Here is a 26932-nt window from a genome sequence, read left to right on the forward strand (position 1 = left end):
GTTCACAACAACGAGTCGTTCGCGGCGGCGGGCTTGCGCGGCGCGCTGCTCGACGGGAGGCTGCTCTCCAACCTTTCAACAGTGTCCTTTACCTCGCTACTCTCGCTGCAACCGCCTGCGCCGCTGATGTGGCGTGGGGCCGCCGGCGGGGCTGCTGCCGCGCACGCCGCGCTGAGGGCCTCACCATCGTGTCCTCGCCGCGCCCGGGGAGAATATGTGTCGTCTGATGTGTCACTGTAAAAACGTCAGTTAATCGCCGCGGAGGAGCGTCAGTGTAGAGGCCGCTGCCTCTTAGAGGGGGTGGACCGTGAGTTGATGGGGGGACGCGACCCACCTCGCCACAGACGGTCCCGCGCCTCGCCACTATGACGGGTGGACGACCGCGGCGCTCGTGTGCGTCTACCCGTCTTTGCTGCTCACACGCTCTGCACAGATGGCACAGCCTACTGCGTGCGGCTGCCACAGCTGTGACAGCGATGGGCTCGCCCTCACTGGCCCCCTCAGTCGCCGAGCATGGGTGTGAGGTAAAACCACGCTACCAGCGCTTGGTCAAAACATCGGCCCCGAGGTCAGATCCTTCTACTCTGTTAGTGAAAAGACTTGTCTACTGGCTGGAGCCGAGCAGGAGGGCCCGGCGCACAAGAACCCCTGGTCAACTCACGGTCCACACCCCGCTAATGGCGCACGCCAGAAAGCATGTCTCGGGCCCTCTCCACTAATCGACGCGCTTGCCCAACGCCAGGCTAAGGAACTGTGGTGCGTGCCTGTCCACAACCGCCCACAATGAAAGAAAGAGCTGCGCCGCCCGTGCTTGCAGTCGTTGATTGCAGCTCCGATGGAGCTCTCACAGCTCGATCAAAAAGAGCGCCTTCGGCACTACTCTCTCGAGGTCTCGCTGATCTTTTCCATCAAGGTACGCGGGGCCAACCCTCGGAGACCCGTGTTTACTTTACGGCCCTTCCCCTGCGAACGCGCACCCCCGGGGCTAGGGCTCTCTTGCCCGCAACCCGATGCCAATCATCCGGCCCGCTGGGTGCGCTTCTGAGCTCCCCGGCCCTGGATGTGCGGTTGCTGACTGCACTCCAAGTGCTCCAAGATCAACCCCCCGACGGCGAAGGGGCAGGGGCAGCAGCATTCCTGAGATTGCGTGTCGTCGATGTTTGTGTTTCGGTCACGGACCTAAGTGCCTCGCCTTCCTCGCAGGAGTAGCATAGGCGGCTCCGGTGGCCTTGTTATGAGAAGAAATTACGTCGTATGGCGCTATGCGCTGGTCTGTGAGAGGTTGAGGTGCGAGCCCTGGAGGCCCTGGGGATGGGGGGAGACTACCCGCGGGCGTAGAAGGCCCATCACGACCGAGGTGATGAGCGACCCGGTGATGGCGGCGGACGGCCATTCCTACGAGCGGAAGCAGATCGAGCGCTGGCTCGCCACCAAGTCGACGAGCCCGATGACGGGCGAGGCGCTCGAGCATAGCTTCCTCACCCCAAACCACGCGCTGCGCGGGCGGATTCGAGAGTGGCATTGAGCGGTTTCGCGCGTTCTGGCGGGGCGGAAAAACGTCGTCAAGCTAAAGGTTTGCCCCGGCCCCCGGGGAGCGGGGGTCGGCCACCACTGGGGACGTCCGTTACATGCTCATTTGAGGGGGTCGGGGGGTAGGGGTCGGTCGGGGGGGGGGGGGTCGGATACCCCTACCCTACCCGGAAACAGCTCGAATCCTAGCTTGAACTCATATGATGGCGCGCTCACTGATGGCGCGCTCACGCCGCGCCTTGAGCACACTACGGAACAGCATGATCGACTGCTCAAAGGTTCACGTCCGGCCTGACCGGCACGGAGGTCTCGGCGCCTTTGCCGCGTGCAACATCGCCTCCGGAGAGGCGCTCACGCATGCACGTGGTTCCAGCAACCGCCACACATCCACAATCGTTGACCACACGAGCAACACTCCGATGTGCTCTTTACAGTCGCCGCTCATCATGACAGTCGCCGCCACGCAGGTTGTCGAGAAGGGCGTGGCGCGCGTTCTCACCAACGTTGACGGCAATGAGAACCCGTGCGCTGCGCCGCCCGTCCTCTGCCAAGCACAGCCGCTTACACAGCCAGTGGCTCCACCTCCCTGGGCAGGTACGTCTTCACTTGGTCGGACGAGGTGCCGCATCGGGCACCTCCGAGACACCACCAGCCGCGACGGGCACCTTCAAGACACCTCCCTCGCCTCTCAGGTGCCAAACGAGCACTGGGCCGTTGGCAGCGGCTGCGCGACCTTTTACAACACCTGCGGGCACGAGGAGGAGAGCGCCGCCTCCTCCACCTACGACATATGCACCTACCTCATCTCCTAGCCTTTCTCTCTCTCCCCCCCCCCCACAGGCCAACACGATCGTCGAGCGCGACTTCGACAAGAACACCTTCCAGATTTTCGCCACCAGGGACATCCAGGAGGGCGACGAGCTGAGGCACGTCTACAAGTCCAAGGAGTGGCGAAACTGCTTCGCCTCGCTCAACATCATTATGTAGGAGGGGTGGGTTGGGAGCTAGGCACGGCGCGAGTTGCGCGGTTCTGTTGCCAGCGGGGAGACACAGCAGGCAGACAGTCTCAGAACGATAATCCGCCGGAGGGTCATACGTTAGGGAGGCCTCCATACGCGGCGTACTGTTGTGGCCTAAAGTCTGCCCAGGTTGTGGGGGACACGATCCCGGCGTGAACACGACTAACTGACGGATCCGCTCCTGACAGTCGCACGCGCCGCGCGCGCTGGAGCGTGGAGGGCGCGTGCGCCACTGGTGTCTTTGTTTGAAGTAAAAAGTCGAATGACGCAGAGCGCCGTCGGCGTTGCGGGCCACGGACCGCCCGTCCGGCACCGCTCCGGGACGGCACGCCGGCGAAGCACCATCAAGCTGCTGTACGGCCCCGGCATCGCCTCCCCTGGCTCTTACTGTAGCTAGACTGAGAGGTATTGTGCATAGTCGCTCTACAATCTACTCACTGACACTGAACCTCCCAGAGCTCGTCCCGGTCCGCCACGGCCATCCTCGGCCTCCGGCGGGCCCCCGGCCGCGGCGCGGTGCGGCGGCGTCACACACAATCCGAACGCAGAGCACCGGGACGCGGTCGGGCGATCTGAGGCCCAACTAGGCGTATGCATTGCCCATCCAGGGCTATCACGTGGACCTATCAACAGGCGCCTGCGGCGCCGTGCTCAGGAGCTGCTGCTCCAACCTGTTCACACTTTCGTACGGCACAGTAACGATAGTGATCTGGTTAAGGTTACTCTGTTCACGTTCACACCTCGTATCACCCCAATAGTGATACAAGAGGTAGCCTGCGGCCCTGCGCCAGTCCACCGCCCTTTATTGAGTTTTGTCGTGCCTGTGTCGTGGCTCCATAAGGCTCGTGCCAGTCGCGAGCGTTCTGGATCTGGTGGCGGGTGGCATGTGAGGAAGTGAGAGCACGACAGCGCATATTTTTTCTATTTGCCAGTGCGCGCCAGTCCCGTGCCCCGGTAGAGCTGCCCCCAGCAGGCGTTTGACCAAAATCCAAATTCCCTACTCCAGCTGGGGCTGCCCTCGGACCCGAGAATTCTTTTTTTGACGAGGTGACTTGGACAACGCGACAACCCAAGAGTTGGCCGGGGCTGCAGAAGCAGCGTATCTCGGTCGTTCTTCACACGGCAATCGCAGAGCAGATTGTGAACGAGCTTACCTGTGGCGGGGGCGGTCGAGTGCACGGAGCTAAGTGCCTCGCCGTCCTCGCGGGAGTCGCTTGGCGGCTCCCGCAGTGTACCTGTACCTGTGTTAGTGCCAGTGTGCGCGCCAGTCCCGCAGTGTTGTTTTTGTTTGCCAGTCCCGTGCCCAGTGTCGTGCGAGGTAGTGCACTTGGAGCACTTGGAGCACTTGGAGTGCAGTCATTAATCGCACGCCCAGGACCGGGGAGCTAGGATTGGTAAAATTCTTTTTTCACGGCGTGTATTGACGGCATAGCTTTGTGGTGCGCGCTGCGCGCACCTCGCGCGAGCGGCCGCAACGGGCGCCCATGGCGTTGGTGTTGCCGCCGCGCATGCCGCCGGCCGGCGCGCGCTGCACACCGGCTGGCGCGCGCTGCACCGGCGCCGACGGCCGCCCCGCCGTCCCGTGGCTGCACGGCTGCTGCTCTGGCGGCGTCAAGGCGTGCGTTGCGGCGCCGGACTGGGGCACCTGGTGCCGCCCAAAGCTTGCCGCTGCGCGTGAAAACGCCACGGCCTGCTCGAAGAGACGGCCGGCTGCCCGGCTAAAGTTTGTCTTCACTGGCGTGCGGCAGCAGGGCTCCGTGCTGCAGCTGTCCGACCTGTCGCTATTCGACTGCGACGGCGCCCGGGTGGCGGTGTCGGCGGCCGAGAACCCGGGCGGAGCCTGGCCCGGGGCCCACCCGCCTTCCAAAGCCGTCGACGGCGCCGTCGGAGTCAGCACGCGCAGCACGGCAGCGCCGGCCTCGGCCGCCGCCAGGAGCCTCCGCAAGGGCACCAAGTGGGTCGACGTCAACATGGGGCAGCGAGGGCACGCCATCCTCCTCGTCACCCTCCGCACGCCCGCCCCCCTCGGCGCGTACCAGCTCTCTACCGCAAACGATAGCCCGGCGGGCGACCCGGTCTCGTGGGCGACTACCGCGAGCCTTCTCACACAGAACCGTCTCGGAAGTGTCCTGCAGGCGGGCGACCCGGTCTCCTGGGCAGTCTACCAGGACGCGCGCCCACACCAGGAGATTACCAGGACGGCCCAGTACTTTGACTTTGCGGGCGGGCGCATCCGTGGCGTCGCCGCAGCACAGAGAGCGAGGAGCGACGGCGGCGGCGACGGCGGCGGCGGCGGCGGCGGCGGCGGGGGCGGCGGCGGCGCGTCCTCAGAGGCGGCGGCGTCTCTCGGAGGCGGGCCTGTGCCGGGGGGGTCTGGTGCGGCTGCTGCGGGGTGGGAGCTGGTCCACTCGGTCGATGCCGCGGCGGCGCCGCTCGCCCGCTTCGCAGAGTACGCTCGCGTCCCGTTTGCCCGCTCGACTCCGTCGCGTGCCGCACTCGAGGCGCTCGCGAGGATCGAGCGGGAGGTGGGCGACGCGGCGAGCCGTCGGCCGTCGCCGGCGTCGCTCACGCCGGAGGCATGGCCGGAGGCGCCGTCGGCGGTGTTGGCGACGGCTGCCGCGCGCGCCACCGCCGCTTCTCCGATTGCGGGCCACGCTCCTGGTCAGGCAGCGTCGCCTCCGCCTCCGCCTCCGCCTCCGCCTCCGCCTCCGCCTCAACTTCATCTCTTCGGTACGGTCCCGCCGGATGTGGCGCCCTACGTTGCGAGCGCCCTGCTGTTGGGAGGGCCGGCGCTCGCGCTCTGCGCGTCCGCCGTCCTCTGCTTGCGAGCTCTGGCGCCGGGGCCGCGCGCGAGACGCCGCATCAGGCGGGCGGAGGCGGAGGCGGCATCAGGAGCAGCTCGGCGGCGGTGCGACGCGAGGAAGGGCGACGAGTACGCGGCGGCCGAGGAGGAGGAGGAGGAGGAGGAGGAGAGCGGGAGCGGGAGCGGGAGCGAGGGGGGTGAGGTGGGGGAGGGTGGGTTCGGATACCGTGGGGTAGGGGAGGGTGGGTTCGGGTACCGTGGGGGTAGGGGAGGGCGGCGAGGGCGTGACATGGACGAGGTTGTGGAAGTGCTCACGTCGGACGGCGGCTGGTACGAGACGGAGGAGGACGTGCCGCTCAGGCTCGCCTCGTCGGGCAGGAGAGGGGGCGAGGGCACGAGGCGCGGGCGGCGGCCGAGACGCGGCGTAGCCAAGGACGCAAGCCGGCGCGGCGGCGGTGCGGGCTGGCCGGCGAGCATGCCGGGGAGGCGGCCGGGGGCGGCGGAGGGCGAGGACGGCTCGGCGGGCGGGCTGCCCAAGCTGCTGCGCCTCGTGAGGAGCCTCGAGTCGAAGCTAGAGGCGCGGCTCGCCTCGCTGGCGGAGACTCTGGTGCGGAGGCTCGACGGTGCGCCGAGAGTCGCCGAGAGGAGTCGAGATTGAGCCGAGGTTAGGTGCGCAGGCTCGACGGCGCGCGTCGCCTGCTCGCTCGCCTCAGCCCGCGCTTAGCTCTCGCTCCCTCGCCTGCAGTGGCCTCCCCACCTGCCTGCTGCCCTCTGCGCTCGCCGCCGCGCTGCTTGCGCCGCCCCCTCCCCCAACTGCCCACCCCCCTACACTCGGCTCTCCTGCGCAGCGTTGAGCGTGAGGGCGTGGCGTGAGCGCTAGGTCGGCGGCGCGGCGGCGGCGGCGGCGGCGACGACGGCGAGTCGGAGGAGCAGCTCGAGGAGCAGTCGCTGCGAGAGTATCAGCGAGCGTCGCAGGGGCTCGACGCGGCGCTAGTCGCGGGCCAGGCACCACACACACACACACACACACACACACACACACACACACACACACACACACACACACACACACACACACACACACACACACACACACACACGTGTCGCCTTGTGTTTGGTGTGTCTGTGTGGCGTGACTCAAGCAGCGTACCCGACTCTTCCCCGCAATCCGCCGCGTACCCACCCCCCTCCCTACGTGTTGCCGAATAGCTCGCTATTGTGCCTTCCCTGCTGGTGAGACACGACCACATTCGGGGGGGCCTTGCTACCCCGCCCCCAGCCCAACCTTTCTTCACCCCTGTGCCCTGACCAGGCGCCGCCGACCGAGCTGATCGAGGCGCGCGACGCGGCGCTGCCGCTGCTGAGCGACGCAGACCTGCAGGCCGAGTACCTACACACACACACACACACACCACCACCACACACACACACACACACACACACACACACACACACACATGCACACACACACACACACACACACACACACCGCTCACCCACGCGCACACACCGCTCACCCACGCGCACACACCGCTCACCCACGCGCACCGGGCCTTGCACTCTGAATGCCGTCGGGCTCTTGTCTTTCTAGACGTCGAGCCGCGAGGGCTGCCTGGCCCTTGCCCCACCACCTCGTGTGTGTGGAGAAGTGCGAGAAGGGTGACCTCCCCCTTGCCTGACCGTAGGCCGAGTACGAGCGGATGACAGCCGTGTACCTCGATGAGGCGACGCCGCCACGCCTCCGTGGCGCCGCAGAGATGGGCCTTATCCGGCTCGGAGACTTGCTCGAGACGCCGCGGGTGCAGCGCGCGGCGGTGGCGCGGCGGGCGGAGGCGGCACGGAGGGAGGCGATGGCTGCGAGCGAGGCTGCTGCCGCGGAGAGCGAAAAGGCGAGGAGAGAGCAGCTGGAGCAGCGCGAGGCAAACGAGCAGGCGCCCCCACCCCACGCACCACCACAACTCTCCCCATATCTCCCCAGATCACGCCAGATCACGCCAGAGTTGGCATATCTCGCCACAGCTCGCCTAGAGATCTCGCCGCGGCTCGCCGTCTCTCGCGTAAATCTCTCGCCGCATCTCGTCGCACCGCGCCTAGATTTCTCGCCACTCCTCGCCACACCTCGCCACACCTCGCCACACCGCCGTCGCCACACAACCTCTCCAGCCGCTCCACCGCACGCCGCCGCGCGCGTCGGAGCTGTCCAGAGAGCTGCACAGAAGCGCGCGCGCACCCTCCGCCCGCCCCGTGTGGGCGCTGATCTGCAGCTCAGATCGTTTGACTCGCGGTTGCCTGCTCCTGCCCGCCCCCGTTTCGGGCAGGCGCACGCCCATATCTCCCCATATCTCCCCATATCTCCCCATATCTCGGGCAGGCGCACGCCCGCGCGGAGCTCCACTGGAGAAAGGTGCTCGCGGAGGCCGCCGCCGGGGCGGAAGGCGCGTCGCAGCAGGTGCGGGCGCTCTTCGTCCCACAGACACGTTGTCCACGCAATAGCGCTTGTTCACGCCCGGCGCTGTGACTGTCCCCACGCAGGCGCGCCGCTTCGCCCACTCGACGGAGCTGCAGCTTGTCCTGATGGCGGAGGAGGAGGTGGAGACACGGAGACACACACACACACACACACACACACACACACACACACACACACACACACACAGCTCGCCCGCGCGCACCGGGCCTTGCACTTTTGATGCCGTGGGGCTGTCGTTTAGACGTGGAGTCGCAAGGGTCGCCCCCCCTACCCAGACTTACATCTTTTGAGACGGTTACCCTGCCTGACCTTACCTTAGGTGGGCCGGCTGTCGCACGGCCGCTGGCTGGCGATGGGCACCAGCGGGCTGCGCGGCGAGGAGATGCGCGCAGTGCTGCACGCCGTCACCCGCTCGAGCGCGTCGGGCGTCGCGGTGGCCTCCTTCGTCGAGCAACTGCGGCACAAGATTGAGGCGTTGCCACCTTCGCCGCCGCCGCCACCGCCGCCGCAGCCGCCGCCGCCGCCGCCGCCGCCGCCGCCGCCGCCGCCGCAGCCGCAGCCGCTGACCACTGCTGCCGCACCGACCGGAGCGGGGCAGCCACTTGACGCTTGGGGGGCCTATTGCATGTGCGCGTCTCAGCCACCCCAAACGTCTATGCCGCCTCCCTCGCAGCCGCCGCCCCCCGCCCTCCTCGCGCCGCCACGACCCTCCCCGTCCCGCCTGAGTAGCATGCCGCCGCCGTTGCCGAGATCATCGCCGGCTTCATCTCCAAGTCCGGGCGCGGCTGGCGGCAGCGGTGCCCGTTCCTGCAGCAGCGCCATGCTGGAGGCCATCCGTGCCAACCCGAGGGGAAGGCTCCGAGCCGTCGCCAAATCAAAGCCGCTGCCGTGATTGGGCGTGTTGTGCCTGGTGAGCTGTACATACAATGCGCCTCCCTCTCCCTTTTCTCCCAGTAAGCTAAAAGTACGTACATAGAGCCAGCTTACTAGAGAGTCTATATACGTAGACAGAAACTGCTTCACGAGTTACTTACGACGAGAAGAACCTAGCTAGAGCCGTAGACAGGCTCACTCAAAAAAAAGGGCCCGGGGGGCGCGACCTGCACGTTACCTGGGTGCTGGGAAGCGCGGGGAGTCGGGCACCGGGCGCAGGGCAGCCCACTTTGCCGCGGTGCAACACCTCCAACCAACAGCAACACGAAAAGACGTATTTGTTCATTTTTTGTCGTTTTTTGTTGGTGTGGCGGAAAGACTCGACTTCTCGAGAGCGGAGTCCGCGGAAGAGGCTGCAGAGGACGACTTGAGGACGGAGCCGTGCCGTCTCATAATTAATGTAGAAACCTTAATGTAGAAACCTTTCCAGACACGGCCCGAAAACTAAAATCCTAACTCCCGGGAACAACATGATTCAGTCCCCATATCTCATCGCGCGCGGGTATCGGCTCGGTATGACGCGGTCGCGCGGCGGCGGGCGGCACTCGATGGCGCCGGCCTCAGAGAGCGGGAGGATCTTCGCGGCCACTCGCGACTGCACGAGGCCGGCGGGCACGCAGCCAAACGCGTTCGAGTCGTGCGATAACGGGCCGTTGTCCCCTTCGACCCACACGTGCCCGCGCGGTACCCGCACCAGCGAACCGTCCCCGCACCGCGGCCGCACGAGGTCACCCTCGACGCCAATCACCTGGGGGAGGCGGAGGGCGCGGGTTGCGGACGGCACACTCCGCTCTTGGGACTCGGCGGCAATCGGTGGGGTGTGCTAGTCGCGCACCCGCTTAATGAGCACGTCGCCAACCTCGCATGGGGAGAGGAGCTCCACCACGTCGCCGCGCTCGTATGAGCGCGCCTGCGGGGCGGAGACCGCACGTCGTCGGAGGGCCCTGGCGAGGGTGCCTGGCGATGGCTGGGCTCGGGCGAGGCGCGACTGCGCACGTGCCACCGGTCGAGGAGCAGCAAGTCGCCGATGCGCCACCACGCGCGCGTGCTGTTCATAGTAGGCTGCATCGACCGACCCTCGGTTTGCCTGACGGTGCCAACGTACTCCTGGACGGCCAGCACGACCGGAACCCACCGCGCGACGTCCAAAAAGAACCGTTTGGACCTCTCTGACAAGCTGAGGACCTGAGTCATGCCCCCGGGCGCAGCTTTGCTTGTCGAAAAAAGCGACCTTGCGGATGATGCGCGCCCCCCCCCTAGCTAGGGGTCAGGGCTCTCTAGCCCGTAGCCCGATGCCGATCATCCGGCTCGCTGGGTGCGCTTCTTAGCTCCCCGGCCCTGGATGTGAGGTTGCCGACTGCACTCCAAGTGCTCCAAGTGCGGATATTGGGAGACACCTTCGGGACCCGGCTGCGTGCTACACCTACGGGACCCGGCTGCATGTCATGTGGCAAACCATTTCCCTGCGCCACCAAAGAGCGCTTCACGTGTGGGCGTGCAGCACAGGAAGGAGACGCGCGGCGAGAGCGTGAGCAGCAGCGACTGTGGGCAGAGAGCTGGCAGAACGCGAGCGAGACGTGGGATGTTTGGGGCCGTGTCGTGTCGAGTCGACCTACGCGCCCGCTCGACGAGCCTCGACGCGGCGCAGGAAGCCGTGACGGCTGGTGCTGCACACCGCCATCGCAGCGTGTTGAAAAGGCGCTCTTGGCGCCACCGCGGTGGTGATCGAGCGCGTCGCGCACACGATAAAACGTGCGTACGTGATGGTGGTGAGCTCGGTCGAAGGTGGTGGGCCGAAAACGCGAGTAGGTACGGCCGCGCGGGGCCACGGCGAGCTTTGCGCAGAAATCGCACGCTTAGCTGGGCGATTTTGCCACATTTTGCCCTCTCGCGCGATCTTCTCGCGTCGGCAAGCGCGCGGGCCAGGATGGGCTAGCCGGCCCCGCCATGCTGGACGGGCCAGCGGCTGGCACGCGCCGGCCACCCCGGCGGCGCGGCGGCCTCATCGCGCTCGTCGTCTGCGAGGCCACCGCTCGGCGTCGCCGCGTCCGACGGCGATGGCGCTTGGCTGTGAGGTGGGATGGCGGCATGGTGCGCGCGGACGTGGGGGTGGTGCGGGATGCGCGTGCCAGCAAGCATAGTTTCACCTCCCCAACCCCGCAGGCGCGCCGACGTGCTGCCCGAGCGCGTTTGGAGGCAGCAGCTGCTCCTCGCGAGGCGCCTTCGGAGGGGTGCCACACCCCTTTCCCAGCCGCGCGCGAGTTATGCTCCGATTTGCGCTCTTTTTCGCACACGCCCGACGCTAGTAGGTGAGGATCGACCATCCTCCGCTAGCAGGGCTTCGTCGGGCGCGTCTTCGTCGAGCGGTGGTGCATCTCCCATGCTCCCACCCGCGCCCTCCTGGCAGCCCGCCCGCGGCCCACACCGACGCCCTCACGCGCTCACCCTAGTCGTAGGTGCGCTTTTTTTGCGTGGTCCCCGTCGATATGGGGCGCTGGGCGATGGCTGGGCTTGTCACCGGGCATACTGGCCCCTCAGGGGGCCAGTATGCCCGGGTGCGAAATCGAGGCGGTGCGGCCGCTGCGCGCAGCCTGTCCGGCCGGCGCGCGCATGGTTCCGTAGCCCGTCTAGTGCCTCACTGACCGACTCCAGCGCCACGGTGTACGTGGCCGGTGTGGTACTGGGGCTGGGCAGCCTTGGGGCCGGCGGAGACCGCCGTCTAGCGGTCGCACTAGTCTCTTTTCGTTGTTCGACCTGTTTGTTCGACGGTTGTTCGACCATACTTTGAGCCTTAATTATTAATTCATGTTTGGGTCCCTGAGGTCGATACTAGCGTCTGTAACTTGCCACAAGCGTGCTTTACAAAAGTCCAGCGGAGCGGGAGTCGCAGAACGGCCGTCCGCGCGCGCTGTGAACAGTGCCATGGTCGAACGTTGTTCGACGACGTCGAACACGTAGCGAAAGAGAGACCGCGGGTGGGTTGGAGTGGGGCTCGCTGCGAGGAAGGGCTGTGTAAGTAAGTAAGAAGCCGATCCCCGCCCGTATTCCGCCCCACTCACTCCTCCCCACTGCTACCCCACCCACCCATTCGTTCGGGCCGGCATACGTACGCGGCCACGCACGCCTCGCAGATTCGTTTCTCGCGCCTGGGTCGGGCGCGCGGGGCACCCCCCGGGTCGCTCGACCAGCGATCCGTCCGAAGAGGTAACCGCTATGCGAAGGAGAGAGCGGGGCCTCTCGACGCCTCTGTCCCTTTCCCCACAACGTTCAAAATCGGCGCAAAACTCGTGGGCGCCCATCGAAGACATACAGTTGTACATGCTGGGGCCGGCCCCGCGCGTGCTATCACCCTTCCCTCACACGGTGTACGCGGTGCACGGACAAACGTGCGCGGTCAGCATCGGTCCCCACGATAGCAGCAAGGCTGTTCGGGACGCAGCCTGCGAGTGGGGACTGCCAAACGGATCGCGGGTGACAACGGCTACGGGACCGGCCCCAGCTTCGGCTGAGGGCTGAGGTAGAGCACGACCGACAAGCTTGCCGAGCCTGACCTCCCTCCCGAAGGCGATGCGCGAACCGCCAAGGAGCGGTGCCGGTGGGGTCCTCACCCCGGCGGCCCACGGCCGTCTTAGCCTAGCGCAGCGCGAACTCGCTCTGAGCCTAGCGCAGCGCGAGATTTGCGCAGCAACCCGGCCGGGCAACCCTTAAAAAAACTTATTGTGTGTTAGTCTCCCCCCATTCCCAGGGCCTCCAGGGCTCGCACCTCAACCTCTCACAGACCAGCGCACAGCGCCATCGGACGTATTTTCTTCTCAATAACAAGGCTGTGAACAAGACGCCGCACAGGCACGCTCGCTCGCCGCCTTGCGCTCGCCGCGTCGCTCTCTCCCTGCCCGATCCCCGCGAGTCCGCATGGTGGGCGACACTTGGCAGCCGCCCGCGGTCGCCGCTTGCATTACCGGCCACGTTCGGACGCTCAGCATCACCGCGTCCAACATATTCGAGACGATGATTGCGCCGATTCGTGATCATGTCGATGTATTCTCCGCCCTCAGTCCTGTGATTGATGATCGCTATCCGCCACGGAACGCATGGCATCCAAAATATCAGAGCCAGACAGGCCCGAGGAAAAACAGCACGACGACGATGACGAAAGATCGCATTGAGCAGTGGATGCACATCTTCAGTCCGATCAGCGTGGACGTCGAGACGACCACGAACGAAAACGAAGGTCTTCATCGCTGCTTCCAGAAAGTGCAGCGGCGTGAACGGGAGCGCCACTCGCTCTATCGCTTCCTTCTGCGGCTGCGCCCGGACGTTGCGTACCAAACGCGGCTGCCCGAGTGGCCGGCGTGGTGGAATTTGGTTCGGCACGCAGAAAGTAGTCTAGCGCTCACCGACGTCAGCTCACCGAACACAAGCTGCTTCAAGGACGTGTGGTCGCTCATGACGCGGGCGGCGGCGGCGGCCTACTTTGCGCCCTCGTGGCCGCCGCCATGCGCTCCGCGAACAGCTACCGCCGCATGGTTGGGCACGGCCGAGTGCAGCCTTGGCTGTGCCTTGCACCGGGCCAACGTGACCGCGGTGGCTGTTCCGCTGCAGCGACTCATTGTGCGCCAGTGGCATGGCATGAGCCAGCTTCCAAAGTCCACGGCCAGCCTCCCACGACTCGCCTGGGACGCGAGTATCGGGGGAGATTCGAGGAGATTTCGATAACATCACACCGATATACCGCCTCGGTTGTGACCTTACCGTGCGTACTTTTAGTTACTCTCTCGAGCCCAACGACTAAACAAAAACGCGACACACGATCTGTGATCACCACCTTCCGTACATGACGACGCGCCCATTGTGGTGCTGGTGGTCCTGCGTTCCTCCGCGCGGCGGCGGCAGCGGCTGCAGCTCGCGGAGTGTGATGACGTTGACGACGCTCGACGCTCTCGTCGTCCACCATCTCGTCGTCGTCGTCGTACAGCGCGTCGTCGTCGTCGTCGTACTCATCGTCGAGCTCCTCGACGCGCGCGCAGCCATTTGTGAAGACCCCCCCCCCCCCCCCCCGCCCACGCGCCGACATGGGCGGGTCCCCAGTGTGGGGACGGGCGCTTCCCACGTTCGCGGACAAGGAGTCGTGCCCTATGATCTCCTTAAAGGCAAAACACAACATGATCTGCGGTTGGCAAAGGGGGCTTCACACTCACACTGACACAACCTCGATCGAACCCCCCCCCCCCCCCCGGCCAAGCCCACTCGATCCCTACTCGAGTACAACCTACCTTTACTTGAGGCTTGCTTGTGAGCCCACATCTCCCTGCGAACTAGAATCTCCGCATTTTACCTCTCCAATGCCATCGCGCGATGACAGATGGTTGTCCTCGAATAAGGGGAAAACCCAACGGGCGCGGCACTTGGAGCACTTGCGACTTGGAGGCAGCAGGCAACCTCACATCCAGGGCCGGGGAATAAATCAGGAATAAATAAATAGAGCGGGCATCTCCAGGAGAGACGATGGGCGACCCGCACGAACGTACAGAGGGCACAGTGCGCACCCCGCCCCGCTCGCAGGGCGTGCATCACACAGGTGGGCTGTGTGACTCGTCGGGGTCTCTGGGGACTCTTGACAGAGGTGTGCTAGTCGCTATAGTCGGACGGTTCCGGCACGTCTGATGGGCAGTTCGGGCTCGAGTGAGAGCCGCGGTCCGAGGGCAGGCGAGAGCACCCCGAGAGCAACCGAGAGCAACCGAGAGCAACCGAGAGCAACCCGAGATGACCCCAGTTGGCCCGAGGCCAGGCGAGAGCGCGCGAGATCACCCGAGATTATCCGAGACCACCCGAGATTATCCGAGATCACCCGAGATTACCCGAGATTGCCCGAGATGGGACTGGGCTGCTGGTCGTCAGGCGTGGATAATCTCGGGTCATCTCGGGTCATCTCGGGTCATCTCGGGTCATCTCGGGTCATCTCGGCTGCTGGTCGTCAGGCGTGGGCTCGCTCCACCGGCTACGGCCGGCTGCGCTGGGGGGGCTGGTGAGAGGCAGGGGCGGGCGAGAGGCAGCCTAGAGAGAGATGTGCCTCCCGCCGCCGCGGCCCCGGTCTAGGTTAACTTGAGCACTTGAGCACTGGATAGGGTCGATTCCGCATGGTACGGGACCCCTCGATCGTCTCGCCCTCCCTCACTGGTGTGTTCATTGGGGGGGGTCATAACAAACACGGTACAGGATCGAGGTGCACGCTGCCGAAGCAGTGTCGCCCCCCCTCTCCCCGACGGCGATGGCGGTGTGACCGATCGAGCTACAAGAGGAGCTTGTTCAGCAGGATCCGGGATAGTCTCGTGCACTACCTCACTGGGCCTGAGACCACAGAGCCAGCATCCCGTCACCGTCTCGGAGGTTAACTAAAGCGCAGCCATTGGCAGCGCCATGCGGCTATGGCTGGCAGCGCTACGCGCGACGTCGGCACGCAGGGCGAGGGCGGGGAGGATGAGATCGAGGAGCGCTCAGTTGCTCACTCAGCTGCTCAGCGCAGGAGGACCGCCCGGTGGGCGTAGGTGGCGCAGGGGCAAGGGACGGAGCAAGGGCAGCAAGGGTAGGGGTAAGGGCATGCGGGGTTGGGGCAAAGACGGGGAGGGGAGGGCCTGGAACTTTTGTGCGCAGCCCGCAATCTTTCACAGCTCTGAACGCGAGGGCCTCCTGGCGGGTAGGCGGCGTGGGGCGTGGACGGAAGCGACCTGTGACGCCACCAGTCGAACTCTGACTCACGGCCAATGCCCACGCGGCGAAGTACTGGTGCATACCTGTCGGCGTTCCTCCTCTCTGCCGCGCTCTTTCGCATGCACATCGACGAGGAGGCGGGTCACAGAGCTCTCAGCGCCGCGGTCACCCTCGCTGCCGCTGCCGTGGTGATGTACGCCGCATTTTTCGCCCTGTCGATGTACTTTGTCGCGGTGCGCTTCCGGCGCCCTCGTTGTCTCTTGGAGCCCGATTTGACGGCACCCTCCCTTGTTTCAGACAAAGCTGCCGCACGCTGCCGACAACATATCTTCGCCGCCGCCACGCCGGAGGGAGGTGACCGCGCAGCGATTACCCTCGTGCGGGATATCACATTGAGCATGTGCATGGTGTGACTCTCTGCGTTTGGGTATGGTGTGTGTGTGTTGGCCGCGCGTGCAAGCGCCAAGTCCCAAGAGGACTTCGAGCCACGGTGTGCAGAGGGGTGTACAAGCTGCTACGTAAGCTCTCGGTTGTACCGTAGGCGTAGGCCGTACGGTATGTTTGGTAGTGACTCTGGTTCCTGGCGGTTAGAGGAGTTACGGCCCCTAGACAGGTTGATCACGAGTCACAGGGCCGCCACAGCGCGCGCGGCGAATGCCCAGCGTCGGTCTGCACTTCGCGCGCGCCGCCCAGCGAGCTCAGCGTCCTCCTCTCAGAGGCCACTGACTCTATGTTTCGTCGCTCATCTCAGCGCGCCCCACGGCCCGGTCTTGCTCGCGACGCGGCCGAGCGCCATGACGACCTGCATGCCGAAGCAAGCCGCGAGCGACGCCCACACCGCGAGCAGGCCGCTGCCAAAGACCTGGCGCGAGAGGAGCAGCACGAGCACCGCGCTCGAGGCCCACATAGCGGCAGTCGAGCCGATCCAGTCGCGCCCGCCCATGAGCACGGCGTTGGCGGGGTACGCGAGGCCCTTGAGCACCTGCGAGATGCACCGCGCGATGAGCCGAGCGGAGCCGAGATAGATGTGCCGAGAGGAGCCGAGAGGAGCCGAGAGGAGCCGAGAGGAGCCGAGAGGAGCCGAGAGGAGCCGAGAGGAGCCGAGAGGAGCCGAGAGGAGCCGAGAGGAGCCGAGAGGAGCCGAGAGGAGCCAAGAGGAGCCGAGAGGAGCCGAGAGGAGCCGAGAGGAGCACCTGCGTGATCAGCACCGCCGGCATGACGGCGATCGCCGCCGCGCGCACCTCGGCCGACGTGGTCAGAATGCCGACCGCAGTGCCGCGTACAGACCACGTCGCTATCGACAGGGCGGCGGCGAGGCCTCCCCCGAGCTGCAGCCCCCGCCGCAGCACAAACCGCGCGCCCGCCACGCACTGCGCCGCCTCGGCGGCGGTAGCGGCGGTAGCGGCGGTAGCGGCGGCGGAGGCGGCGGAGGCGGCGGAGGCGGCGGAGGCGGCGGAGGCGGCGGAGGCGGCGGGCGGCGAGCCCTCGTCGCCCTCGTCGCCCTCGTCGCCGCCCCGAGGAGGCAGCAGGGCAGAGCGCCTGTTCAGCTCGCGAGACAGCAGCGCCTGCATCGCCAGCGAGACAGCCTCGCACAGCTGCGTCGTCGCCACGCCCAGCTGGAAGGTCAGCGCGTACGCCGCAGCGGGCACCGAACCGAGCGACGCCGCCGCGCGCGCGGCGTAAGAGTACCCCCACAGCTTGCCAACCGTGCGCACGTAGATGGCGGAGCCAGCGCCCAGGTACCCTCGCGCCGCGGCGCTCAGAGCGGCGGGCGGTGGCAACCGCACGCCGCGCCCTTTGCTGCCGCCTTCGCGAGCGAGCCTCCGCAGCAGCAGGAGTAGCAGCGGCAGGGCGGAGACATAGTTCGCCGCCGCCGTCGCGGCGGCCGCGCCCGAGCAGCCGAGGCCGCACCCGAAGATGAGAATCGGGTCGAGGGCCTAGCGTGCGAATACGCCGATGTCGGGGCGTGAAGACGGTATCGCGCAGTGCGTTGACAGCACCGCGTGAATACGAGGGCAGCGGAGACAGCGGGACACCGCGCGCAGTACAGCGGAGTACGCGTCTGAGCGGCGGTTTGAATACAACGCCATGTCTCACGGGCTCTAGGGCCGCGGGCCGCGTTGACGGCGGCGCCCGCGAGCGTACAGAGCAGCGGCGTGAGAGTGTCGCCGAGCCCGCGGTACAGCCCCTGCATCACGAGCTGGAGCGTCACCGCGGGCGCGCCGATCGAGCGGAGGCGCAGGTACGCCGCGGCGGGCGCGGCGAGGGGGGACCCCGCGGAGGCACCAAAGCCGGCGACAATCTTTGGGGCAAAGGCCGTGAAGACAGCCGTCTGGACGAGGCCCAAGAAGAGCGCGAGAGCGAGCGCGGCGATGACGGAGGAGAGGAGCGCGTCGCCCTCGGCGCCGGCGACGAGCGACGTCGACGTCTTGGTCAGCGGGTCGCCGAAGAGCTTCGCGATTGAATAGGTGGCGGCGATGCCGATGCCGGCGGCGCCGAGCTCCGCCGCACCGAGCCTGCCGAGGTAGAGCGTGTCGACGAGCGAGAGGAGGTTCTCACACGAGAGCGCTGCCAGGGACGGCAGCGCGATCGAGCGCAGCTCACGGTCGAGCGTGCGCCGCCGCTGGGGTGGCGGCAGCAGAGCCGGTGGCAGCTGCGCGGCGTCGTCGGCGTCGCTGGCGGCGAGAGCGCGCGCTGGAAGCGAGACGCGAACGGTCTGCACTGCACGCGCGAGGCGCGGGCGGTGGAGGGCTGGCGCGTGCGCCGCGACCGCGAGGAGTGCGAGGAGAGGCATTATAATGTCTATGGCCGTGCTGCACGCGGCGAGTAGCGGCGGCAAACCCGGAAAGTGGGTCAAAAATGACCAGACTCACGTGTAGGCGCGTATCTTGAGCACTTGAGCACTGGATAGGGTCGATTCCGCATGGTACGGGACCCCTCGATCGTCTCGCCCACCCTCACTGGTGTGTTCATTGGGGGGGGTCATAACAAACACGGTACAGGATCGAGGTGCACGCTGCCGAAGCAGTGTCGTCCCCCCTCTCCCCGACGGCGATGGCGGTGTGACCGATCGAGCTACAAGAGGAGCTTGTTCAGCAGGATCCGAGTTAGACCGGTGCACTACCTCACTGGGCCTGAGATCACCGGAACGCTTCTCGTCACCGTCTCGGGTTTGTGTGGGATCGAACCACTCCGGAATGGGCAAGCCCATCGTTCGCTGGATTGTGCCTTTCCCTCACCTGCAGGGGACAGCCGAGGGTACACCGTGCGCCGTGTCGGCCGGACCGGGCCCGGTGGAGGAGGGGGAAGGGGGGGAGGGGGGGGGGGGAGCGGGGGCTCTTCCAGGTGAGAAAAAGGCAGGCATAGCAACTTTGACACGTACTACCGAAGCAAACAACGTACCCCGACCCGCGCCAGCTTTTCGTCTGCGTCCCCCCCATCGTCCCCTCCCCATCACACGCTTAGTGCCCGAGTCCGGCCGCCCACCCTCACGCCGGGCAGCCTTCCTCTGGTTGCGCGTTTTCTCGCGCTTACTCCTCGGAAACCTCCTCTCACCCCCACCCCCCGCAACAAAACAGTCACGATCATCACCTCCGAGGTGGCCACTTACCCAGAGATCAAAAACGCTCGGCCTGGAGCGAAAAAAGCAAGCGAGTGGTTATTGTAACTGGTATTCTCGATTACCGCGGTACACCAACTAACTCGTACACGTATACGTAAGTAAACCCCCGCCGATGCCCCCTCTTTCTCCCCGCCCGCAGCTATGGCGACACACCTCAGGAGGTATCGCGGGGCAGAGATGGCTGCTCGAGGTGGAGAGCAAAGCCGCGGATCGGATCACCCTTTTCGAGCGGATGCATTCATTACGTTTGTGCCGCGTCCCGTGCCCCCGAGTTCATTTTATATGCATTCATTACCTCCTGCGGGACTGGGGCTGGGAGCCCTTCGCGACCATTGACGTGGGCGACGAACTTGACCATCAGGACTCGGGGCGCGTTTACCGATTCGGCGAGGGATTCGACGGGGATTTCGAATACGTCTCGTTCGACGACGCCGCGCTCGCCTCGATGTTTCGCTTCCGCGTGTACCGCTGGTCTGCTCGCGGGCGGTGGCTCGGCGTGCGGCTCGGGTCTGGTGTGCTCTCGGTGGTCGTCTACTGGATCCTTCGCATCCTGCTGTTCATCTATTTGGTGATCGGCGTGCCAGTGGCCCTCGTGCTAACCCCTGTGACCGTTTTCCTGAACTTCTGCCTCCACGCCCATGCAGCACGGCGTTTACCTCAGGTGTGGACGGACGACAATCAGGACGGAACGGAACAGGCCGTAAGATAAGGGGCTAGGGTAAGGTGGAGAGCACGGCGCCGCCTGCTCTTTGGGCCAATCCCCGCCGAGGACTGCCAGTGCGACTATTGAGCACCCGGGCCCTCCGTGTGCTGATGATTTCGTGACCCCCCGGCCCCGCAAACTCGAAACTGTCGAGCCTCCAGCTCTCTCTACCCCCCCCCCCCCCCTCAACTCTACACGAGTTTCCGCCAGGCGACGAGGCGAGCTCGCTACACGAAAACACGAGAGGCGCTCTATTGGCAACATGACTAGCCACATGCAAGTCTTTTACGGTATTTTGTGAAGGTGATAGGTGAAAAAAGTGTGTGGAATTCAAACAATCACATGGTTGCGTTGCGTTCTACTCGCATGCCACAAACGCGAGCCCCGCTCGGTTGACGCATGACGGTTCGTCGTTGCCACATGCCTGGCGGGCTGAGCTGCCAACGAGCGGATGGCGCAACCTTCTCTCAGCTCGGCGTGAAATTGTGAGGAAATCGATGGCGCAGCTCCAGCTCCAGCATGCTCTTTAGCCGGGGCCACAAAATCCGTGGGCGCAGCGTCCACGAGTGAGCGCAGCTTCGCGCCGACGCAGTGTCGCAGAAGGTAGCGCACGGTCGATGGATCAAGCCACAAGCACACTCGCTGGCTGCCCAGCGTATCGTTCGGAACCACCCCTCTCCGACGGAGAAAACGGTTGAGCAGGCACTCGGGCGGCACGTCCGCGCGCGCCCCGCCGCTCCGGGCCATGTACTTTGGTGGGCAGAAGGGTGCGTACGCTTCTCGCGGCACGCAGGCCTCGACTTCCGGATGGGCGTTGAAGTACAGAGCTGCGACCGAGCGCGGCATGATGCCCAGCATGTCATGCACCTGGCGCAGGGGCGTGCGGGCGGGCGTGGACAGATGATGACGACACGCACGAGCGACACACAGACACAAACAAGCTCACAAGACACACAGCCAGCGGGCTGCCACACACCCTGAGTCGGCGTACACATAACTCAGGGCCACATCCTCCCTGTCGCCCCCCCCAGCACTCCACGGTGCCAAGGGCACAAACAAGGGCACAACTCAAACAACAGACGACAGGAAGTGACATGCGAGGCTAGAGCAGGCTTGCTCTACCTCCAGCAATCTCTCCGGCCGGCGAGGCACGGACGAGACCGTGTGTGGGGTCTAAGTGAGGTGTCTATGGACGCTCTCCTCACGGGCTAGCTGCCTGCGGCTAGCCCTAATCTCGCACTCACGGGCAGTGACAATTCAATGGGTGAGTGTTTGCGAGCAGAGGCGCGTGGGCTAAATCTAGGCCGCACGTCGTGGCACTATGACGAAGTTAGACGTGCGGCCGCAGCGCGCCCGCCGCAGGCTCGGCGGTGCGCGCGTGTTAGCGAGCAAGTTGCGGGTGGAGCCATGCCCGACTTTTCGAAGGTGAGGCCTCTGCGACGAGTGCCAGCCGCGCTGCGGAGCCACACCCTTCGAGCCGCGTCCCGTCGGCACTGTCCCCGAGTAGTCCCGCCTTGGCGGCACACACTCTCGACCAGGACAGTCCGGCCTCCGGGAACGTGTCGCACGCCGGCGACGATTGCGGCGTGGTCGTTTTGAAGCGAAGATGGCACGACCACCACCCTGCTTCGCAGACCGGGCAAGGAGGGGGCTGCTCCCGTTCCGCGAGGAACAGGAGGTCTCCCCCCCTCCCCCGGCCTGAGCAGCGGCGGATGGAAGGCAGCCCCGACAAGCTGTGAGAAAAAAGAAAAGCGCGGGTTTTTCAGAGGCGAAGAACAGTCAGCCGCCCCGGCCTGGACGCCGCGATGCAGGAGGAAGCACCCCGTGAGGTGCCAGAGGCAGTCATCGCGGCGGAGGCCGGCAGCCTTCCCGAATCGGTGTGGACAGCGGCGAGACGAGGCGAAAAGTTGGCGCTGTTGGTGTGGCTTGCGAGCGGCGGGCAGGTCAATGCAACTCGCGGGGGCGACACCGCGCTGATGACCGCCGCCTCCAACGGCCACGTGCCAGCGGTCGAGCTGCTGCTGCAGCGCGGCGCGGAGGTCGACTTGCAGGGCGACGGCTGGACCGCGCTGATGTACGCCGCCAGCACCGGCCACGCGCGGGTGGTCGACCTGCTGCTGCAGCGCGGCGCGGCGGTCGACCTGCAGGACTGCGACGGCACTACCGCGCTGATGGCCGCCGCCGACAGAGGCCACGAGCGGGTGGTCGAGCTGCTGCTGCGAGGGGCGGAGGTCAACAAGCAGGACTGCGACGGCGAAACTGCGCTGATGTACGCAGCCAGCCAAGGCCACGAGCGAGTGATCGACCTGCTGCTTCAGCGCGGTGCGGAGATCAACAAGCAGACCATCTACGGCGGCACCGCACTGGCAACGGCAACACCGCCATCGTGCTCCGCCTGCTGCGGGCGGGCGCGGATACAAAGCTGCGCGCTGAGAACGGGAAGTCCGCGCTGCAGTATGCCAAGGAGGAGGGTCACAGCGCGTGCGTCGACGCTTTCCGGCAGCACATCGCGGAGGTGACTGCGAGCCAGCGCGAGGCGGCAGCCGGCGGCGTGGGCGGCGCTTCCTCCGGCGAGGCGGCGGCGGGAGCGGGGGCCGCGGCCTCTTCCGGCTCGCTGTCCGCCCTGCCTCACCCTGTTTGCCTCCATGAATTTGCTATCGACGGACTTGCTCGAGCAGCTCTCCACGGCGACGAGGCGGCGCTGCTGGCGTGGCTTGACAGCGGCGGGCGGGTCAATGCGACCTTCGGGGTGGTGTACGCGGCGAACGAGGCTTCCGGCATTACCGCGTTGATGGGCGCCGCCCGCAACGGCCACGAGCCAGCGGTCGAGCTGCTGCTGCAGCGCGGGGCAGAGATCAACCTGCAGGACAGCAGCGGCCACACCGCGCTGATGCTCGCCGCCAGCAATGGCCACGAGCGGGTGGTCGAGCTGCTGATTCAGCGCGGCGCGGAGGTCGACAAGCCGGACAGCGATGGCCGCACCGCGCTCATTGACGCCGCCAGCAACGGCCACGAGCGGGTGGTCGACTTGCTGATGCAGCACGGCGCGGAGATCAACCTGCAGACTAGCGACGGCGGCACCGCGCTGATGGCCGCCGCCACCAACGGCCACGAGCGGGTGGTCGACTTGCTGATGCAGCGCGGCGCGGAGGTCAACAAGCAGAACAGCGACGGCGGCACCGCGCTCATAGACGCCGCACTCAGCGATTCCCCCGCCATCGTGCTCCGCCTGCTGCGGGCGGGCGCAGACACGGCGCTGCGCGCTGAGAACGGCAAGTCCGCGCTGCAGATGGCCAAGGAGAGGGGCCACGCCGGGTGCGTGCGCGCCCTCGAGGAGCATGCGGCGGCGGAGGCGGTGGCGGAGGCAGCGGCGAGGGATGCAGAGAGAGCGGCGGCAGAGGCGGAGGCGGCGCGGCATGCCGAGGCGCTGCTGGCGGAGGAGGAGGCGGAGAAGGAGGGGGAGCGCGCCAAGGAGAGCAAGAAGGGGAAGAAGAAGAAGAAGAAGAAGGGGAAGGGCGGCGGGGGCGGCGCTGGGCCCTCGCAGGTGCCCGAGGATGGGGCAGCGCTGGCGGCGGCGGAGGAGGCGGAGTTGGCGGCGGCGCTCGAGGAGAGCGCGAGGCTGGAGGAGGAGAGGCGGGCGCCCGACGAGCAGGGGTCGTCCTCCTTGGCTGCAGAGAGGCCGCCTTTGGTGGAGGAGGAGGAGCCGCCGGCCGACTTCATCTGCCCGATCACGACCGAGGTCATGAGCGACCCGGTGATGGCGGCGGACGGGCACGCCTACGAGCGGACGGCGATGGAGCGCTGGCTCGCGACCAAGTCGACGAGCCCGATGACGGGCGAGGCGCTCGAGTACACGGGGCTCTTCCCGCACCACATGCTGCGCAGGCAGATCCGAGAGTGGCAAGAGGCAGGACGGTAGGTTTGTGTGGCGTTTGTGAAGGCGGGTTTCGAGGAGAGCGCGAGGCTGGAGGACGAGGCGACCGCGCGCAACGAAGGAGCAGGCGCCTCCCGCCGAATCTGCCGGCGACCCTCCGCCGAGTGAGGAGGGCATAACTTAGTCACCCGCGCCCAAGAAGCGCAAGATCCAGAACCACGCCAGCCTGCAGCTTTTGTGCCGCCCAAGGCATATTGCCTAGTGTTGTGTGAGAGCGTTGTTGTAAAACATTCCTTTCTTTCACAGGGGGTACCCAAGAAACGGAAATGTCGGGATCCGAAAAGAAATGGAAAACAAAACGACAAAGACTAGTCGAAAGTGATCCCTCGATCTGCGACTAGGTCCAGCCCTGGGTGGCGCAGGTTGTGACATTTGGCGATTCCGCGACTTACTGGGCCCCTGAGCCGCTACCCGTGTGCGATTTTTTGTGGCCCGGGCATGATACTGATAGTAAACGGGTCAGAACCGGCCAAACACAGGCTACAGCCCCACACACGCGCCCGCCATAGCTCCTGGAGAGCATGCGCGAGTGACGCGCTACAAGCCGCGAGAGTGGCATCAGAGGCAGGAACGACGTGCTCTTGCTGCACCTCGCAGCTGCACCGAGTGTGCTCGCAGTGTATGCCACGGCCACCGCCTGCGGCATTGCTCTCGTGCAGCTAGGCGACGCAGGTCCATCAGCAGGGCTCATCCAATGCGAGCGCACATTGTGCGTAGCCGCGGGCAGGTGGCAGTGCACAGCCGCACACCGGCTGTGGCGGCTCGTATGCCCCCGGCAGTGCTGCTAGTCATTAACTTGCGTATTAGGGCCGCAGCAGACTGCTGCTGTGGCAACAGCAGCAGCCTGCTGCTGCCTGATTCAGTCAAGCCAGCGGTGCAGCGAGGCGTGCAGAATTCGCGTGGTTTTGTCCCTCCTGAGGCTGAGCGCATTCGAGCCCTTCGACCGGAGTTGGATGGTACCACGCGTCTCACTGAGACGCGGGGTACTGGCCATGGCCGGACTACGGAGCGTGAGGTGGCGAGCGGAGCGAGCGACAAAACAACGAGAAAAACTCGGATCTGACGATTGTCACAGAACGTCAGATCTTGCGCCACCCAGGGCTGGACCTAGTCCTGCAAATGCCCACACAAATATGTGCCCACCTACACGCACGTACAAACATGCAAACTCTCGCGCACGCCAGGCGCACGCCCTAAAGCCGCTGACACAAACAATGTGCAAACCGCACCTCAGCCCTGCGTGCGGTTCCCCTTGAGCGCCGCCACCGTCCCCTTCAGCTCCGCCACCTGGTCGAGCGCGTCGCCGAGCAGCCCCTTGGCCACGCCGAGGTCGCGCAGCTGCTCCACGCCGCCGCTCGCCCGCACCTCGGCGGCGTTGTCGGCCACGTAGCGGCGGCACTGCGCGAGGAGCCGCCCGTCGCCCAGCGTGTGCGCCGCCTCGAGCAGCGGCACGGCGGTCGCCGGCCCCACGCTCTCCTGCAGCGCCTGCGCGCAGAGCAGCTCGAGGCGCCGCACCTGGTACATCTGCGCCAGCTCCCGCAGGTCGAGCGCGCGCTGCGCTCTGCCGCCCTCCTCCTCGCCGAGGTCGAGCTGGTCGGTGCAGAGGTAGCGGACGAGGGCGGTGAAGGTGGCGAGGTCGGTGTTGGACACCGTGACCTCGGCGGCGTCGCGCTCCTTCATGCCGATGCCGAACATGGTCCGAAAGAACACGGACCGAATGCGAAGCACGTTCTTGCTCACGCTTTCGAGGCGCTCCTCGTCATCGCCGACGATGAAGGTGACCTTGCCCTCTGGGAGGGAGGCGTCGCCACAAGTCTTTCCGAGGTCTGCCACCAGGGTCGAGGGCGGCACCACAATCGGCGCGAAGGTGGGAGGCGGAGGAGGCGCCGACACGCAGACCTGGCGGAGGGAGGGCCCCGAGCAAACCAGAAGAGCGCTGCCATCGGGACTGATGGCGACGCCGCATGGGTAGTGGAACTGCGCCGCGCCGCCGACGCCACAAACAAAGAAAAACACCCCCTCCAGGCCGCGAACAAAGAAAATCCTTGCGCGCAGGTAAGTGGTGGGGCTATCTGGTATCTGGATTTTTTCTTTTCTTTCTGGTGGTACAAGGGAGGGCGACCCTCGCTCGCATCTCCACACCCGGACGGACACGGGCAGGAAGGAGCCCCACGGCATTCAATCAAAGTGCAAGCATTGGCCCGGTCGGTGCACGTGGGCGAGCAGCCTCCCCCTCCCTCCCGAGCTCCCGACAAACCAACTCCCGCACATACACACAATCGGCATGCTCTGGTCCTTCTCGCCGTCGGCCGAGGCGCACCGCCTGGTCCTCGACCACCGTCTCAACCTCACCATCAGGCCCGTGGAGCACACGGCCTCCTCTCGTCGAACCGCCGACTGCTCGGCCGGCGTCGTGCACCCAAGCCGCCAGGTCTGCTGCAACGCTGCGTGCGGGCTGTGCGGCGGACGAGGCTGCTCCGGTCGGCCCGGCGGGCCACGCAAGTGCTGCATGCCCGCTATTTTGCGCACGGGTCGGGTCTGCGAATCAGGGGCGGACGTGGCCTGCATCCTGCGCCTAGTTGCTGCCGCGTCAGCGGATACGCAGTCCTGCCTTGGAGGGGATGAGGTCTTCGTGTTGCTCAGCGCACAGCGGAAGCCGGAATTGTAATCACGGGCGGCGGCGATGGCGAGTACGAGTCGGATAGTAAGGGCCTTGACGACGGTAGCGAAGACGCGATTGAAGTCGACACCATGCTTCTGAGTGTTGCCGTCGGCGACAAGGCGTGCCTTGAACTTGTCGATTGAACCGTCAGCCTTGCGCTTGATTGCAAATACAAAGTGGCAGTGCATAATATTGGCGGCGGCAGGAATCGAAACAATCGGTACAAGGTCCCAGGTGTCGAGGGCAATGAGACCAGAAAGTTCCTTGTTAATAGCCTCGCGCCATTGCTCGACTTGAGGGCTAGACATGGCCTGCCGGTAGCTTTTAGGCACTCGTAGTGCACCCTGATCGGCGGTGAGGGTAACTGCGTATGCAGTGCAGGCAATCCGAGCGGCGGCGATGAGTGAGAATTCGTTGCCAATAGGATCGTAAGTGTCGAAAGCGGTGTCGACGGATCCAAGGCAATCGGCGAAGGCTAAGAAATCGGCGGCACATGATTCGCAGTAGACGGCATTGGAGATGAGGGCGGCAGACATGTTGACGGCGAG

General features: G+C 65.7%; 7 protein-coding genes across 7 annotated transcripts; 4 read left to right on the forward strand and 3 right to left on the reverse strand.

Annotated features, from left to right (window-relative positions):
- Window positions 1-1360: 1360 nt before the first annotated feature.
- Window positions 1361-2813, forward strand: EMIHUDRAFT_467559 (hypothetical protein; the record flags this gene model as incomplete). The annotated part of the gene is made up of 5 exons (XM_005786989.1): window positions 1361-1515; window positions 2125-2149; window positions 2223-2291; window positions 2371-2752; window positions 2785-2813. The coding sequence occupies 4 exons, from the start codon at window positions 1361-1363 to the stop codon at window positions 2515-2517; spliced, it is 396 nt and encodes a 131-aa protein (XP_005787046.1). The 3' UTR covers window positions 2518-2752; window positions 2785-2813.
- A 4375-nt stretch (window positions 2814-7188) lies between these two features.
- Window positions 7189-8794, forward strand: EMIHUDRAFT_441193 (hypothetical protein). The gene is made up of 4 exons (XM_005786990.1): window positions 7189-7283; window positions 7724-7801; window positions 7885-7941; window positions 8142-8794. The coding sequence occupies exons 1-4, from the start codon at window positions 7203-7205 to the stop codon at window positions 8712-8714; spliced, it is 789 nt and encodes a 262-aa protein (XP_005787047.1). The 5' UTR covers window positions 7189-7202; the 3' UTR covers window positions 8715-8794.
- A 436-nt stretch (window positions 8795-9230) lies between these two features.
- Window positions 9231-9949, reverse strand: EMIHUDRAFT_111161 (IMP2 inner mitochondrial membrane peptidase-like protein; the record flags this gene model as incomplete). Its single annotated transcript, XM_005786991.1, has 3 exons — window positions 9231-9503; window positions 9591-9665; window positions 9752-9949. 3 exons carry the CDS (start codon window positions 9947-9949, stop codon window positions 9231-9233), a joined length of 546 nt encoding a protein of 181 aa, XP_005787048.1.
- Window positions 9950-12667: 2718 nt separating this feature from the next.
- EMIHUDRAFT_228359 (hypothetical protein) lies at window positions 12668-13471 on the forward strand (the record flags this gene model as incomplete). Its single annotated transcript, XM_005786992.1, has 1 exon — window positions 12668-13471. One exon carries the CDS (start codon window positions 12668-12670, stop codon window positions 13469-13471), a length of 804 nt encoding a protein of 267 aa, XP_005787049.1.
- Window positions 13472-16205: 2734 nt separating this feature from the next.
- On the reverse strand, window positions 16206-18257 carry EMIHUDRAFT_111162 (hypothetical protein; the record flags this gene model as incomplete). Its single annotated transcript, XM_005786993.1, has 3 exons — window positions 16206-16436; window positions 16657-17400; window positions 17589-18257. 3 exons carry the CDS (start codon window positions 18255-18257, stop codon window positions 16206-16208), a joined length of 1644 nt encoding a protein of 547 aa, XP_005787050.1.
- Window positions 18258-21195: 2938 nt separating this feature from the next.
- EMIHUDRAFT_111163 (hypothetical protein) lies at window positions 21196-23707 on the forward strand (the record flags this gene model as incomplete). Its single annotated transcript, XM_005786994.1, has 2 exons — window positions 21196-21213; window positions 23228-23707. The coding sequence occupies 2 exons, from the start codon at window positions 21196-21198 to the stop codon at window positions 23705-23707; spliced, it is 498 nt and encodes a 165-aa protein (XP_005787051.1).
- Window positions 23708-24952: 1245 nt separating this feature from the next.
- On the reverse strand, window positions 24953-25900 carry EMIHUDRAFT_111164 (hypothetical protein; the record flags this gene model as incomplete). The annotated part of the gene is made up of 2 exons (XM_005786995.1): window positions 24953-25621; window positions 25865-25900. The coding sequence occupies 2 exons, from the start codon at window positions 25898-25900 to the stop codon at window positions 24953-24955; spliced, it is 705 nt and encodes a 234-aa protein (XP_005787052.1).
- Window positions 25901-26932: the final 1032 nt, after the last annotated feature.

This window comes from Emiliania huxleyi, assembly GCF_000372725.1.
Source record: "Emiliania huxleyi CCMP1516 chromosome Unknown EMIHUscaffold_147, whole genome shotgun sequence".
NCBI classification, from domain to species: Eukaryota; Haptophyta; order Isochrysidales; family Noelaerhabdaceae; genus Emiliania; species Emiliania huxleyi.

Excerpts from the sequence above, each read along its gene's own strand:
- EMIHUDRAFT_441193 (XM_005786990.1), top strand. The coding sequence starts at position 7,203 with ATGGCTGCGAGCGAGGCTGCTGCCGCGGAGAGCGAAAAGGCGAGGAGA. Across the intron at positions 7,802-7,884 it reads CGGAAGGCGCGTCGCAGCAG|GCGCGCCGCTTCGCCCACTC; the intron begins GTGCGGGCGCTC and ends GTCCCCACGCAG. Across the intron at positions 7,942-8,141 it reads TCCTGATGGCGGAGGAGGAG|GTGGGCCGGCTGTCGCACGG; the intron begins GTGGAGACACGG and ends ACCTTACCTTAG.